General features: G+C 42.4%; 1 protein-coding gene across 5 annotated transcripts in view; it reads left to right on the top strand.

Moving 5' to 3' along the window:
* Positions 1-15264, top strand: part of kcnip4a (potassium voltage-gated channel interacting protein 4a) — an 88310-nt gene that overhangs the window by 62966 nt on the left and 10080 nt on the right. Inside the window, exon 1 of one of the 5 annotated variants that reach the window (XM_037477716.2) lies at positions 7556-8150. The exons of the other annotated variants lie outside the window; for them this stretch is intronic. Coding sequence (XP_037333613.1) covers positions 8039-8150 — 112 coding nt within the window. The 5' untranslated portion in view covers positions 7556-8038. Of the gene's footprint in view, positions 1-7555; positions 8151-15264 lie in introns of those variants that run through there. 5 annotated transcript variants of the gene reach the window in all.

Raw genomic sequence — 15264 nt, 5'->3', positions numbered from 1 at the left:
TTGTATTGAAGTGCATTGCTGAGGTAAGAAAAGCCCGTTTTTTTTATTATTAAATTACTTAAATCCAAAATGATGTGCTGATAACTTATTTAAATGTACCGCACTCTCACATTTACACTTTTGATCATTCAATAGACTTTTTTTCTAGCCAATAATGCTCATAATTGGGTCATTTATTAATTATGGAGTTTATTGACCTAATTTACCTTAATTTACAATGTAGGTAGAAGGGGCCATCTTTTAACCACAAAGGTCAAGGGTTGGATTTCGGGCTCCCCTTATGTTCATTGAGCAAGGCACTGAACCCCATATTGTTCCTGAAGGATAGGCCAGCCTCTTGCATGGCAGCTCACAAATATTTGACCGACAATATTTAGAAAAAAATACTTTGAAAATGCATTCCATTTCTCTTTTTTACAAAGTGCTTTATAACCAGTTTTAAAATGCTTAAAATGTAGTGACATTACCTTTTTGACTGAATGATAAAACGAGGCAGGCATCTTAAAGGAGCTGTAAGCGGAAAAGATCGATCTTGGTTAAGCACAGTATTGTCTGTATGGTCTTGCTTTGGATCATGCGGATGAAACCTTGTCACAGGTTAAAGAAAATGTTGAATAAATGAACCCTTTGACACTATAAGAATATGGCAGGAAAAACCTACACTTTGGCAATCATTCATGTCCAACATATAGAAACGTGAAGTATGGGAGAAGCAAGGGGTTTGTTAAAGCAATCTTGGCACCAGTCTTTAATGAAATGGAATATTCATTCATCTTCTGAGTTAGAAATCAGTCATTACCTTTTTTATAAAAATATATCTGTAATTCTTATTCATGTTTGCATGGCTAATGTGCCTTTTATTGTCTCCCTTTGACATCTTAAACAAATTAGTTGGATATTATTCAGTGGAGGAGTATTAAAAACGGTACAATTTATTACACATTTTAATAATGGCCTGGAGTCGCAGACAGGTATTACAGGCATAACGTTGTGTCTCGTAGCTTTCCACTGAATTAAACACTGTTAGTGGGGTTTCCACAGGCGTTAGCTGCACTCTATCATCAATCACTACAATGATACGAGTCACATGTATGCAGCTGTAACTAGCTTGTTGCTCTCTGCAGGTTTCATTGTAGAAGGCCAGATTTTGGCAACTATTCATCATATTGAAGGACTTTTCTGAGGCCACTATTGAGCCTCGGGCTGCTCTCCCCTCGTTTCTTCTCGCTTGGAAAAGAACTCGGCAAAAGGTAAAAGGTAGAGGTAAAAGTTCTTTGAGTGTGGAGTGGATGTCCGCTGCCGTCCTCGTTAAATATCACAATCGACAATTGAAAAACCCGAATAGGTCGACCGCCACAAGAGCGGTTTCGCCATTTGTCTCTGATATGGTTTTTTTTTGCAGACGTCACCTGCGCTTCCTTGTCCATTTCCTTGCCTCCTCCCAATATGAAACTGACAGTGTGCCGCACAACAATATAGTGCTGCTAATATTGCAAGGATTTGTGCAACTGTCTCCTGTGTTATTAATTTAGAAAAGACTGTTAATCGATCCTTTCAGTATTTATATGATCCAGTGTTTTACCACCCATTGCCACCAAGTCATTATGTGCCGTGCTGTGATTAAATAGTGCATGTCTATCAGGCCAATGGTGGCATATTAAATCACAACCCTTTTATTATTGAAATTTCAGTCACTTGTGTGAATTCAGTTCACAATTATCAAGGTTTAATCATAAGGCTTTATGAAATTAAAATTGAATATACTTGATTGATACCTAGTCCCTCATTAAGTATAACGTTTGACACTTTATAATGTGTCAAATAATCTGCTTCTCTTCGAGGTCATTAAAACCTGCTGCAATAGATTGATATCTGATCTGCTTTATGGGTCGATGTTCTAAAGGATTGATTTCCTCATTTAATATTGTTACGGCAAAGAATGTCTCAAAACAATTATTTTTGAATGGAATACTTATAATATTATTGGAATTAAATTGGAAATGTATTCAACACACACAGATGATTGGACATAGGACATTGAAGCCCGTCTGATATGAAATTTTTTCCCTTTGGTTCGAGCCATCAGTCACTGTCCTCATTTAAGTTTGCTAACTCAGCAGCACACTGAAAGTCCCCAGGCATCATTTGACTAGAGTTTTAGCATGATTCAACAGACCTGGAAACTCGCTGATCCCTTGATATATTTCCGTGACGTATCAGTCGGACACGCCGCTTCAACAATTTATACCCAAATTGATTTTCTTCATAAGACACGATTGATTTCCCCCCGGCGTACGTTTGGTTCCGATGAACTACGCGTGTTATAACTCATCCTCTGGCCAGTGGCTCCGGTCGTAGACAACTGTCTTGCCATTTTTACGTCTCCCTTGTCTTCTCTATTTTCTCGACTGTTTCAGCTAATGCATATTCTCCGTCGACCTTTGCACTTTCCGTTCTGGTTTGACTGGCACTTTCCCCCCGCCGGCGGATGGCAAATCCGATGGTTTCGGGCTGGCGGGAGCAAACGGCAATTCATGTCCCGCTCCCTGCTGCTGCGTGTTGTCCGCGCTGAGCTGTCAGATAGCCATGTCACAGCCGATATGGGTGAGACGTGGAGGAAAGAAGGTCAATGTTATCAGCGGCAGCACACCGCCCTTGGCCTTGTGGCACTGTCCGTTTGCAGACAATGCCATCGACTTTTCCCTTTTACACTAGAACGGATCTAGAATGAATTGGGATGTGGATAAAAATCTCGCGGCCCTGCTGTAAAAAAAAAATAAGACTGGCGTGTCTTTAGAAAGTGAATGCAGGCTTACGTTTCTTGAGGCCATAGCGACGCAGTTAAAGCAAGTATTTTAACGTGCAACCACCAAACAAACGGATCCTTTATTGTTTCTGCTTGAATACAGTGCTTTTGCATATTGTGAGAAGGCCAAGTTAGGGTTTAAAAAGTGTACATCTTAAATCATGCCATTGTATTTTTCTCTCAGAAAACATTCTTGACCTGCAAATGCGTCAACTCAATTAAAACAGATTGAGGTGCGCAAACATATTTGGGCGGGAAACGTCCGGTAATTCATCCACAAAGTCCACGAAGTAAGTGCCCCATATCAGAGTTACCCCTCCCCATTGCACTCCATGGTCGATCGCACGCGCCACTTTGCTCGGGGCGCCCCATCTTCACGGTTCATAATTGCCTTCCCCATCACAGGTGACGCTTCAGTAAATATGACAGCCTCATTTTAAAAACACGCCTTGAAAAAAAACCCCAAAGCCAGGCACAAATGCCGCTTTGCATGTCCGAGCAAACCGCTGCACCGCTGTCCCGAGATGACATCACCCGCCTATGCCCTGAGCTGATCTATAGACAGCGGGATGATCTTATCTTCACCTCTTTTTCCCCTGTCCACTGATCGGCGCCAGCTTTGATGACGGTTACCTTTTAACGATGGCTCCCTTTTTCTGTTTCCGTGCTGATGCAAGAAAGAAAGAACGCTTGTCCAATGCCTAATGGGAAAATAAAATCCTGAGTTTGTGACATTCCCTCAAAAAAGAGGCGCATTCTTGACCTCTGCACCTGTGGCGGTCAATTTGTTTTTTTTTCAAAATATTTTCCCAAAAGTCAAAGTCAAATTTCACTCTACCACCATTGAGACTGATTCATTGACGTCATCAGGTTGTGTCCTCTGTGCCCACTCTGCCCAGACAAAAGAGATAAGATCCCCCCCATGCGAATACTCAGAATGGAAACAGAGTGACGTGACAGCTGGGCGCGACGAGTGAGAAAAATCAATGCCTATCAGTCCACCGAGGCGGATGGACAAAAAGGCTACAGGTTTGTCTCTCACACTTGCCCTGTTCATTACAGCGATAAGGACTTCAGGGATGGTGACATGTCAGACATCCGCGCAGCGCGACATTTCAGACTTGGATCCCCGAGAGAGGCTGCCTGTCAAAAGTTATGGAGGATGGATGAGTTCTGTGTGGATCCCTGAATCGAAAGCAATGTAGAGGTTTGGGTAGCGCAACGCAATAATCGAGCCATTTAATGTGTTTTGTGCGGCACATGAAGAGCCCCCAAAAAGGAACTTACATGTTTAATTGTGTGGTTTTAATAGGATAATTCCATAAAATTCTTTTTATTCTTCTCTTTCTCATAACAACGGATCGCTTTGACTACAATGTTAATCAAGGTATTGGTATCCGATTCAATTATTATTATATACTATTGTAGGTGACGTGAGTGTACGTGGCCAGTGAAATAAAAGTAGTTTTTCTTACAGTAGGTAAAGGACTGAATCATGCACATACTGTACAACAACCAATATCCAATCATGATTGTGTCCATTATTTGGACATAATGTCCCCTGATCTAGCCAGCGACACATTGGATTTTTAGCTTGAGATTGAGACATGTGTTGCAGTTATTGCAGGTGGAGTTAAAACTGGAACCAGAAGTGCCTACAGCCTTCTGAACAATGTGGAATGGGCCGTGCTGAATTCGAGTTGAATTCGATAAGCCAGTTTCCTAGCCACAGATCAGGTGAAGTTTATCCAGCTCTTACGAAGCAATTTTCTCTTGAGACATAAAATGGGGAGATAAATAATGGGTGCAGGACATTTTTCTACCATCGAGATTTCCACCGGCTAGAAATACGACTCCTTTCATCCGCAAGGATTGTCAAAATCAACACAAAATGAGAGATTCTAATAAACTTATTTGTATTTTCCCATAATTTATTCCATTCTTATTAGAAAATCAGGTACATCACCACATCATCGTTTAGAAATGGGTAGTTTATCTCTATATTAAAACCTTGTGGTTGATTTCAGTGGAAAATGGACAGTCATTTCCTATGGATTATTGATGATTTAATGGCTTCACAATCGAGGGAAATGTCCTTCATTTTTTAATCTGGGAGGATAATAACTCGAGGTGGTCGCTTTCATATGTATTTATACATACATAAGACAGAACATTGTCTGAGAGATTGTTTGCAGTGTTCAATATCAGGCGTTGCTGATGTCTGACAAATATTCCACCACAGGCATCCGGTTCAAAACACCATTAAGTCATCAACTGCCCTTGTTTCCTCAAATATTACTGACATCAAAGCAACGTGAACGCTTTGCAGCCTTCATTTTCTCCTGCCACGCTGTAACTATGTGAGAGTGGTCATTGTCCACAATCTGTGTGCCGTTAATGGAGCAAGAAGTGGGATGTAAGATTTGCATGTCAGCTGGGTTGATGGAATCATGGCTCTAATAGATGGATGGATGCTCAGTTGCACAAAAAAAAAAAAACCCACCCCCACTATTTCTTTTCCTCTTGTCTCACACACTCTCAACTCGTAGCTTTAATATTTTATTGGGAAGGAGGATAATCTCAGTGCTTCAGAAAGACTATGATTGGTAAATCATTCCTCCATGTTTTATTAACAATCAGTCAACCAGAGGGACTGCATGGAGAGCCAAGTCGAGACAGAAGGCCAGATGCAATGCAATGCCCAATTCAATTGATCTTGTATAACTCAAAATTCAACAGGGAGAAGAAAAAAAAGGGAAGAAACCTTAGGGAGAACAGAGGATGGACAGAGTGCAATTCATGTCACGTGTACAGAATGAACAACCTAAAAAAGATGTTCTATCCGGGCTTTGGGGAACTTGGCTGCATGAGGGACGCTGTGCTAGGGCTTACTGTGAGTATTGTGCATTCAGAAAGCAGTAGTGTGAAAGTGACCACCTTCACATTAGTGACCTTCATATTACTAATTAGATCCATTATTAGATCAATTATTCATATACTGATTTATAGCCGTTTTAATCTCATCAAATATTTTTTGCTGTCCCACCACACAGTTTATCTTATATTTACATATTCTGGTTAAAGCCGTTTCCTGGCTGTTGCCCCGTTGGACAAAGAAACCTTTACAGACGACATGATGACTTGCATGGCGACCTGGACCTAAATAAACAGCCTCTTTGTTCCCTTTGGACTGGAACGAGCTAATTTTGCACACAGGAAGCCTACGTCACAACATTTTAGCCCCTTTTTTCTCAATTTCGATCTGAAGAACCGTGAGTGCACTCTTCAGCGTCCATGCATGCTTATCTTCACTGTGTATTTTTATCACTTTCTATGGATGAGACTTGCATAGAAATGGCTCCTCACGTGGCCTGGGGCCAACCAGATCAAGTAGTCTGCTGATTGCTATTGATTTTCAAACCACATCAAGCCGAGATATTATTATTATTTTTTTTCTAATGATGGATTACGTCCCTCATTTTTAACTCTTTGTTCAGGGAAATCTGAATGACTGCTTTGAACATTTATCGTTCAATACGAATATTAATTTAGTAGAGTGAGTTTCTCTTAAGGTGAAACAAATAAAGCACTGACGTGATGACTGTAACATTTATGGATTTCTGTATTTGTTTCAATGATTAATTGTAGATGGAACAAAATGAAAAAATATAGCAACCAATGTTTCTTTAGCGTACATTAGTAAGTGATTGGCTTGGTTGTCCTTTGTCTCAGTTGAATCAAACTCCTTTTGATAACAAGCAGTTACATTAAGGAAGTTGTTTGGATCAGCACTATTTTCTTCCCACTTTCACCACACACTTACATCAGCGTGTGCAAAGACTACAGGCACGCGATCCATCTGTGTCCCGTGCCGGGTGTAGCAGTAGCAATTAGCACTAACGTGTAGTAATTTCTCCATACGGTACTATTGCAGCATTTATTCTTTAACTGTTTCATGTGGACTGTGTATTGGAGTTTTCCCAGAACTTTAAAAAAAACAAAAAAAAACTATTAACTAAAACTGTAATAATGGGGGGTAAACTCTATTTTTAAAGGCAAGATTTATTTTGTCTTTTTAAAGTAGATGATAATGACTGTCTTATTAGAAAGCTATTTTTTGGCTGGCTGGCCACGTCGGGTGGAATCATTTCCGTCTTCTTTTGTCATCATCATTATGTTTAATCCGTCACGTAGCCTGGACAATCATTCATGAGATGTCCATACTGTCAAGCGCCTAATCACAGACATCAAACATTATTTAACTAAAAACGGTATCAATGAAATTGTAAATTTACATTTTTTACATTCATTTCTATTTTTTGGGGGGGGATTAGTGTCTAGCATCATGACCTGCCAAATACTGGGCAAATGTTGAATGTGGCATGTAACAATTGTAGATCAACTGCCACTGTGGCATCGATAGATGTATAGCTATATATATAATTATTTTGAGCAATTAAGATTAAGACGTGATACATTTAACCCGGAAACACAAGCGTCCTACAAAGATAAAATGGCCCGTAGAAATAATGACAAAAATGAATTTCAAGTGTGTTTGAGGTTGTTGCAAACCGATGTATAGCCGTGTAGCTCATAAGAGGTTGAGCTTCATCCACTGTAGCACCACACCTCCCCTCTGCCTCAAGCTCATGTCCCCTCCCTCCCTCCCTGCCTCCCTCCCTCATTACCACTCCCTCTCATCTTCCCTCCCTGTACTTTGCTGTGAGAGCAGTCACTGTGCCCCGAAAGAGCGAGCGAGAGCCACAAAATGCGAGAGAGGCGAAGAGTTCCCTCTGCCTGATTTTACCCTCCTCCTGGAAGCCTCCTCATTTCTGAGGAGAGGAAAGAAAAAGGACTTTTTTTCGAGACGGCCCTTCCTACTTCTCAGTGACCCCCCCCCTCGAGATCGGAGAGATCCTCCATGTCTTCCGGCTCCTCGCCAAGCTGAGACCGGGATTTCTCACTCTGAACATCATCGCATTTGAGCTCAACCCGTACTGGATCCGGGGAGCAGGCGAGCCGCACCAGCAGCAGCAGCAGCAGCAGTAGGCGGGCGCCAGGAGGCTCCCGGGCCCGTGCGCCCGGGCTGGTGTAGTCCTGGAGTGGGTGCAGGGGAACTGGAGCGCAGGGCCGGGTGGCAGCGCTCGTCCTGGCGGGGCTCCAGAGGGCGAGGAGGCCGGCTCCGGCTCCGGGGCCGGGTACGGTGGCGCGGAGCTGGCCGAGGGTGGAGCGATGCTGAGCGCAATCTGGGAGACCGAGGGGCTGCAGACGGTGGGCATCGTGGTGCTGGTGTTCGCCTCCATCAAGCTGCTGCACCTCCTGGGGCTCATCAGCTTCTCAGAGGGTAAGCCGCTGATGGAGAGAAGGGCAGAAACCAGGAGGAATAGGACTTAGCAGTGGAGAAGTCACAAAGAAAAATGATCACATCAAAGGCAAACTCAAAGGAGATTTATCCTCCAAAAGAGAAACTCATCTTGGGCTGCTAGAACTCCTCTGAACACGATGTTTCCATTTGGGAACATGACACGTTCATGGAGTTCACCGTCCCGAAGCAGAAATAAGTGACTCAGTGAAAACAGCAAAACAAATGGACTGTGTTATCTTCCGAGCTGAAGTTGTGAAAATGGAGAGAGGTTGCGATGTGACGGGAAGCAGAGAGTGATTGAGCAGGAAAGATATTGTTGGTACCGAAATTGGAGAAGCCATTTCTCTATTTTTGTTAGTTGGTAGTGAACTATCAGATGGATTCTCGGTGTGTTGGGACAATCCCTCGTTGTAATAGTGGCCAGTCGGAAAACGGTGACCTGACCCCGCGAGAGGTGTTTGGATTGAGCATCGGCGGCGGTCGTGCTATTTTAAGGGCACATGGCAGCGCTGTTTTCATTTTGGAGGAACTGCGAAGCTCGCACTCAGCAAAACCGGTTGGCACGCTCCACCGCACAGCGGCTGGCTCCGCCCCCCCCCCCCCCCCGCTCTGCGCTCACAGACGCAGCTCGAATGCTGTGGATTATTCTCCGCAGGGAGATAATCGAGTCAAGCCGGCGTGCCTTTGCCTGATTGCGTGATTTGTATTCCACACAGGTGTCTACGGACTGTAAATACCGACAGAGTATCTGCCATATGAGGCTGCTCTGACGAGCGGGCGATAAAGGTAGTGATGTTTTCCCGATGTCCAAGGAGGCCGGGGATATCAAAAGTTTTGGTGTGGGAGATCTTGTGGGAAATCTTTTTAGCGTAACTTTGGAGATGGGGGTTCAGAGATTGTTTTAAACATGAGGGGGTTTTTATAGGCGTGGGAGGGAATCCAAAACATAGGCGTTAGCGGTTGCAAATACCTTATTAACCTTATTATATTTTAACGAAAAAACTAAATAAAGCACACGTTGGCTTTATTTATCCATCACATTTCACGAAGCCAAAAAAGACATTTTTAAGTTGATTGTTTAACTTTTCTAACAATTATTATTTTTTACATTAATAACTATGATTATTAACTACAATGATAAGACTTCCTTCAATGTCCAGCTATTAATCAACTAATATACCTTTCATTTCAGCATTTAACTCTACAGTGCCGGGTTGAGTGACGGACCCTAACCACCTAGGTACGGCACTGCCTCCCTTTGATAATGACAACCCAAACAGTCACAGAATTACCTTTTTGATGACTTTATTCTAATACACATCCCCATTGCAGCTCTTACAAACATTTTTTATTTTTTTTAACCTTTTTTTATATCCGTAAAACCTCCCGGGAAATGGTTCGCTGATTGTGCACGCCATGCTTCACATTGACCCAGTCAGACACGTTCGCAGCTGGGAGCTGCCCAGTGCGGTAACATCCCCCCCCCTCCCCAACCCCCATCCCCCCCCTCCAAGGCCGCTCCGCTGAGGCATCCGGGGGAGAGGGAGCGCTTTAAAAAGCCCATGTGAGGTAAATCCACAGGGAGTTTCTCAGCTGGGCTGCAAAACATGTCAGTTGGCAGCAAATGAAAAAAAAAAAAAAACTGGAAGCGCTGTTCGGATGAAGTCGTAGCAGACGGACACATTGTGAGGGGGAGGGGGGGTCACGTCTGGGCCCGCGGGGACCGTACAACACTTGAACTGCAGATTGAATTGGAAAGAAATACTTAATTAAGCCTCTCCCTGCCGCTGGCCTGGCATGCTTCCTCGGTGGAGAGAAATAACAAGATCATTGCAATCAGCCAATGCACAATCATCAGAGCATTGTGCTGAATATATGAGCAGGGCAACAAGGCATGGGGACCCACTCGGAGTTTGATTACCAATTTAGCGGTATTGATGTGTAGCCTACACGCATCCGTGCTTACCATCCAAAAGGCTGGAATTATCTGCAATTTGTGTTGGCTCATTTTGGCCAGAAAACTTTTTTTTTAATGAGGATTTTTGTTGGAAATTTGAACAATTGTAGAAATTTGGACCCTCCGGTGTTATTTGGCTGCGTTGCGACATAACAAGGAACACAATTTACTTTTTGCAGACCAATCAGTGTGTTACACAACGATAAATAATTCTCTGGTTCAGCTCTGTGCAGGAAAACCATCCAAATCTCTATCGGTACAACACACACATTTGACAATAACACGATTTTCTGAACAGTAATGAAGCGTTGCGTCAATCTCACAAATTTCTTGTGTTCTCTTTGCCCTCAATGGGGATTTATGGCCTGGCAGCTCCGATAGTTAGTGCCACTGCTGGTTTTGGCCTGGTTTTGCTTGTCGATGGCAGGTTCAGTGAGGTTTAAACCACTAAATGTGTTTTGAAGTAAAATGCAAAGGCATTGAAAAACATAACCAAAACTCAACGTCACACGAGGTTGTAACATTTTTTAGGTTATAGCGGTAGCCTTTTTTCTTTTTCTTGACCAATAGAAGTGAGGAACAGTCTTGTTTTTGGAGTCCAAGGCAGTCGTAGTGGTCTTCATTTCCCCTACAGGTATCAACGCCGTTATATAAAGGCTGCCTGCCAGCAATTCAGAATGCAGTAACCTATTGAAGCGCGTTCTTCATTTTGTAAAGTGCAGGAGTGTCGAGTACGCGCTCACATGGGCGAGGTAAGACCTGCACCCTTGTATGATTTTCTGTGATGAGTCACACATCCGTCTTCAGTTGAGTGAGTGGAAATTTAAGGCCATTTTCTTCATCTTGTCCAACTAATTTAATTCAGGACGACAATAACCGTTGGGGATACAAATGACGTTGCTACTTGAGAAAGCAGGGAGGGTTTGATTCAATAAACTATGGACACCATGACTCACTTGCAGGTAAGTGAGGTGTGAGGTATTTGGCAAGCAGCTCTCCTGCTAAATGTAAGAGTTTCTATATAAGATCCATTTAAAGGACAACAATCAACCGGGCCCAATTACCCTTTGGCTTTTTTTTCGAGGCTTCTTATTGCGAGGCATGACGTAATCGACTTAACCTTTTAGCATCCGAATTTATAGGCCTCTTCGCTGTCAGACGACCGCTCATTTTGAAAAAAATGATCATTTAGATTGTGATAAGAGGAGGGCGATGGATGCTTCTTGGTTAACAATTGGATGGCTGTTTGCTGTGCTGGAGGTTGATTGTGTTTTCAAAGATGAATTTAATGGAAATGACTATATTGTGCTACAGCAGTGTGCATGGTCCGTGAAGCACAATCTTAGTCTTATTGAAGGCCATTGTGATTTGAACCATGAACCACTGATCTGGCAATGCAAAGTGTGAGGGGTTTATTAAAGAGCAGTGTCGCGTAGTTTAAGTCTGGTTTTCTTAATTGTGTCTTTTTATACAGCGGGACTGAACATGCCCGCAGTTTTAGTTGGTTTTGTGAAGTCTGCAATACAACTTTCCTTGTTCACATTAATCATCTTTTTTTTTCTGACTGGAATTCTCTCAGGGGGAGAGGACCTTTCTTCCATTGCCAAAGCAAGGTTGTTTTGTGTTTTTTAAAACCCTCTGATGGGATTCATTATGCTCAGCTTGAGAACTGATCTCTGTAGACACAAAGCTTGGCCTCCAGTCAGTGCAATCACTCCCACTCAGAAAGGCAAATGACAGCATTTCATTTGACTTCAACACACTGCCGTTTTGCATTCTCAGATTTGCTTATTCAAACTTTTTTTGGACTAATGTAAATGCCAGATGTCAATGCCAATGTCAGAAAGCGATGACCGTGCTCTTTTTTTTTTCTTTTTCTCCTCATATACAGCTACCGTTCTGCAAAAGCTAAAGCTGAAGGGAGCAACTAAGGCTTTCGTCCATTTGTCTGTAAACACAGATCTATTCTCAGGCTGCTTGGCCTCTGATTTATTTGCATCTGCCTTTCTTTATTGGCAGCAAAGCACAAAAGCTGATGTCATGTCCCAGGGAAACTAAATTCATCATCTAATCAGATAGATTTTTGTTTTTTTATTCATGCTCATGGACTGGTGGCATTTGTATTCTCACCAACGTTCCCATTTGGCTTTTTGTTTTCAGGCAGACCATGCCTTTGTCTTTTTCCAGAAATCAATTTCACTGCCATTTGTCCTGCCTGCCGTAGGGAACTGAAAGTTGTTTTATTAAATAACTGCAAAGACATATCGCTCTACCCGTATCCAATCTTTGGGCTTATTTGTACTTGGGCCAACCAAATGGAAATGAATGGCAGATCTGTATCCACCTTCGATGGGATTCATCTGTTATGCTTTTCTCACTCCGCAGTGTGTCTGAGTCTGCAGATCTAACGTTTGCAAAAGCAGCATTGTGAGCAGCAGATGTTTACTGTTGGTCGTAGAGGATTTCGGTAACATTTGTTGGTTTAGAGGGGAAATCATTACACACCAGGAAAGATAATCGGACGTTGCAAATGAGTTAAACAGGAAATGAAGGGTTTAAACAGTGCGTTCCCCCCAATGCATATGTTATCACCAGCTTCGTTTAACATGCTTATGTGATGTTGTGAAGAGTGTAAAACATTCTTCTGAGTTATGGAAAATATCACGTTCACCGTAAAGTCCTTCCATCTGTTGCTCTACTCCAAATCTCAACACGTAGTATGTAGACGAATCACCTGTAATATTTGAGGCATTACTTGAGCAATAAATAAAAATAGCGACACAATATTGCCAATTTAGTGTGTTCTGTTTTGGAGGCCAGCAGCATTAGTGCAACTTCAGGGAGGTGGGTCCGAGTGATGTTACACTAGCCTCACACTTTCTTCTTTTAGTTGTCCTCTTGGGGGAATCTTGCCAGCACGGATATACTGTACAAGTCAGCACTGACACTGTTGATCTGCTGTCCATGTTTCTGTCTCACTGGATGTCATTTTAGTTTATTAATAGTGGAAAAGCGTCTGTCACATTTGTCCCATTTGTCAACCTTGTTAAACGAGGTGGCCGCACACTGACCCAATAAATAATTGGCTTAAAAAGCGTCTATCCCCCTGGCGCTTTGTAATCGGTTTGGATTTAATGTACCCAAAAGGTGTTTGTCTCTGCATTTGGGCAGTAGTTCATATGGCAACATAACGTTCTGTAAATGCTTGGCTAGGCTGTTAAAGCAAACTTTTTGGACAGATGGGAAGGTTTTCGTCAAAATATATATATTTATATATATTGATCATCCTGCTTAGTATACTGCCAGAAATATAAAGCAACTGAACAAGCAGTTCATGCAGTAACTACTAAAATATTTGTCTTAAGTGTATGACCATGTTTGGTTCTTCTACTGATGAAATACTATATCTTTAGGTAAAAACACCTGCAAACACCTGAAAATGTTAATTTGACTGTGCAGTTGCAGTGACCTGACTTATGAGATAGAGATGGAGGTTGAGGCGCAAAGAGGCAAAGACACCACTGAGTGTAATTGAGGGGAAGTAAGAATGTGAAATCACTTCTGCAGTGTAGCATTCAATATTAAACAAATCAATTCAGCAAAGATGATAATAGTCTAAACAGTGAAATAATTATTTCTCTTGGTCATAATTGAGACACAACTCCTCGTTACATTTGGACATGAAACTGGATGGAAACGAGAACCAAAGAGCCACATCAAGATGGGATAGCGGCACTGCAGTGCGCTGCCAGATACAATCACTCAAAGAAGGGACTTGAAATGTCCCAGAAGTGGACGACTGATTCTGCTATGCCTTTAAGCCAAGATGAAATCATATTGAAGCCCAAGAATTTTAATTCCAATTTTCTTTCAATAACTTACATTTCAGTAATATCAGCTACAAGCCTAACTTTGAACTAGTCTAACTATATGTGCAAATATACCTTTTATTTACCTGCTATATATCTTGCCCATAAATGGACCTTCTGATGAACTCGATACCCCCAAATTGCTGGTTGATGGTCCTCTGTTGTATTGCCGGCACATGGAGGCAGCTATATTAGGAGTAAGCTCAGGTGGAGATAACATCAGTATTGAGTTCGGGTCCACGTGTTGCATGTATCCGGACGGTGTGTCATCAACAGCTGGGGCTTATTGATCGGAAGAAGTTTCACCGTTTTAAGTGAAGAGATCGGATTTGAGTTTCATTCCACAGGAGAAGATGAGGCCTTTGTGAGAAGCTTCATGCAACAATGATATACACCAACATTTACTGTTGTATATATATATTTTATATAACATGCATGACAGAGTTGTTTAACTAAGAGACTAATCTTTTAGACATTGTGCTTTTTTTAAATTACTACTTAGAATTTAACATGTATTGCCTTTGTTTGTAGAAAAATGTGCGATCAGCCAGAAAGTCTTGAGAATCAAACCTGCCACTTTTACAAGGAACATTTTAGCCCAGGTTCTTGTAAATATGAGCTTTAGTTGCTTTTTAGTCCGTAGTAAGCAAAGCTGGTCACTGAGACTCATTCAACGAGACAAGTTCTGCCATCGAATGTGTCCGCAGGTTGAAGATCTCCAGACCCCTCCTGAAGCTGCACAGGCTGGGTGCACGTCACTATAATTTAAACCGTCATGGGATAAATTGTGGACCCATGAAGTCATTGCGTGGGACCACCTTCTCGGCGCCGCGGCGCTAAGGGGACAGCTAGCGCTAAATGGTATAAGTTAAGACGCATCCACGGGAACTCTTGAAACGACGTGCCGGTATAACGCACACACGGATGTAGCTGCAGTATTTTAGTCTGATAACATCAAGGGGAAAAAGGCTTGTAACGACAAAGCAAGAGAACCAATAAAACTCGAGGTCTGATGAATGCTATCAATGCCTAAAATTTACACGGTGCTTGTCCAATTTCACACCGATTAAACCTAGAGTTCCCCCATCATGGATCCAATTAATAGTTTTATTTCAATCTCACAGTGCGCGAGGGGCTTCTGCACTTGATGCAGTATCACATTCATCCCTTCCATGTGGACCTCCAGGCTAACATTTGCCTGACTGTAGATATGTAGATACATCCTCATATCAACACCAAGAAAAGGCCCGCTCAGCAGCACTGTTCA

Source organism: Pungitius pungitius, chromosome 1, assembly GCF_949316345.1.
Source record: "Pungitius pungitius chromosome 1, fPunPun2.1, whole genome shotgun sequence".
NCBI lineage: Eukaryota > Metazoa > Chordata > Actinopteri > Perciformes > Gasterosteidae > Pungitius > Pungitius pungitius.
This window is presented reverse-complemented; position numbering and strand designations above follow the sequence as displayed.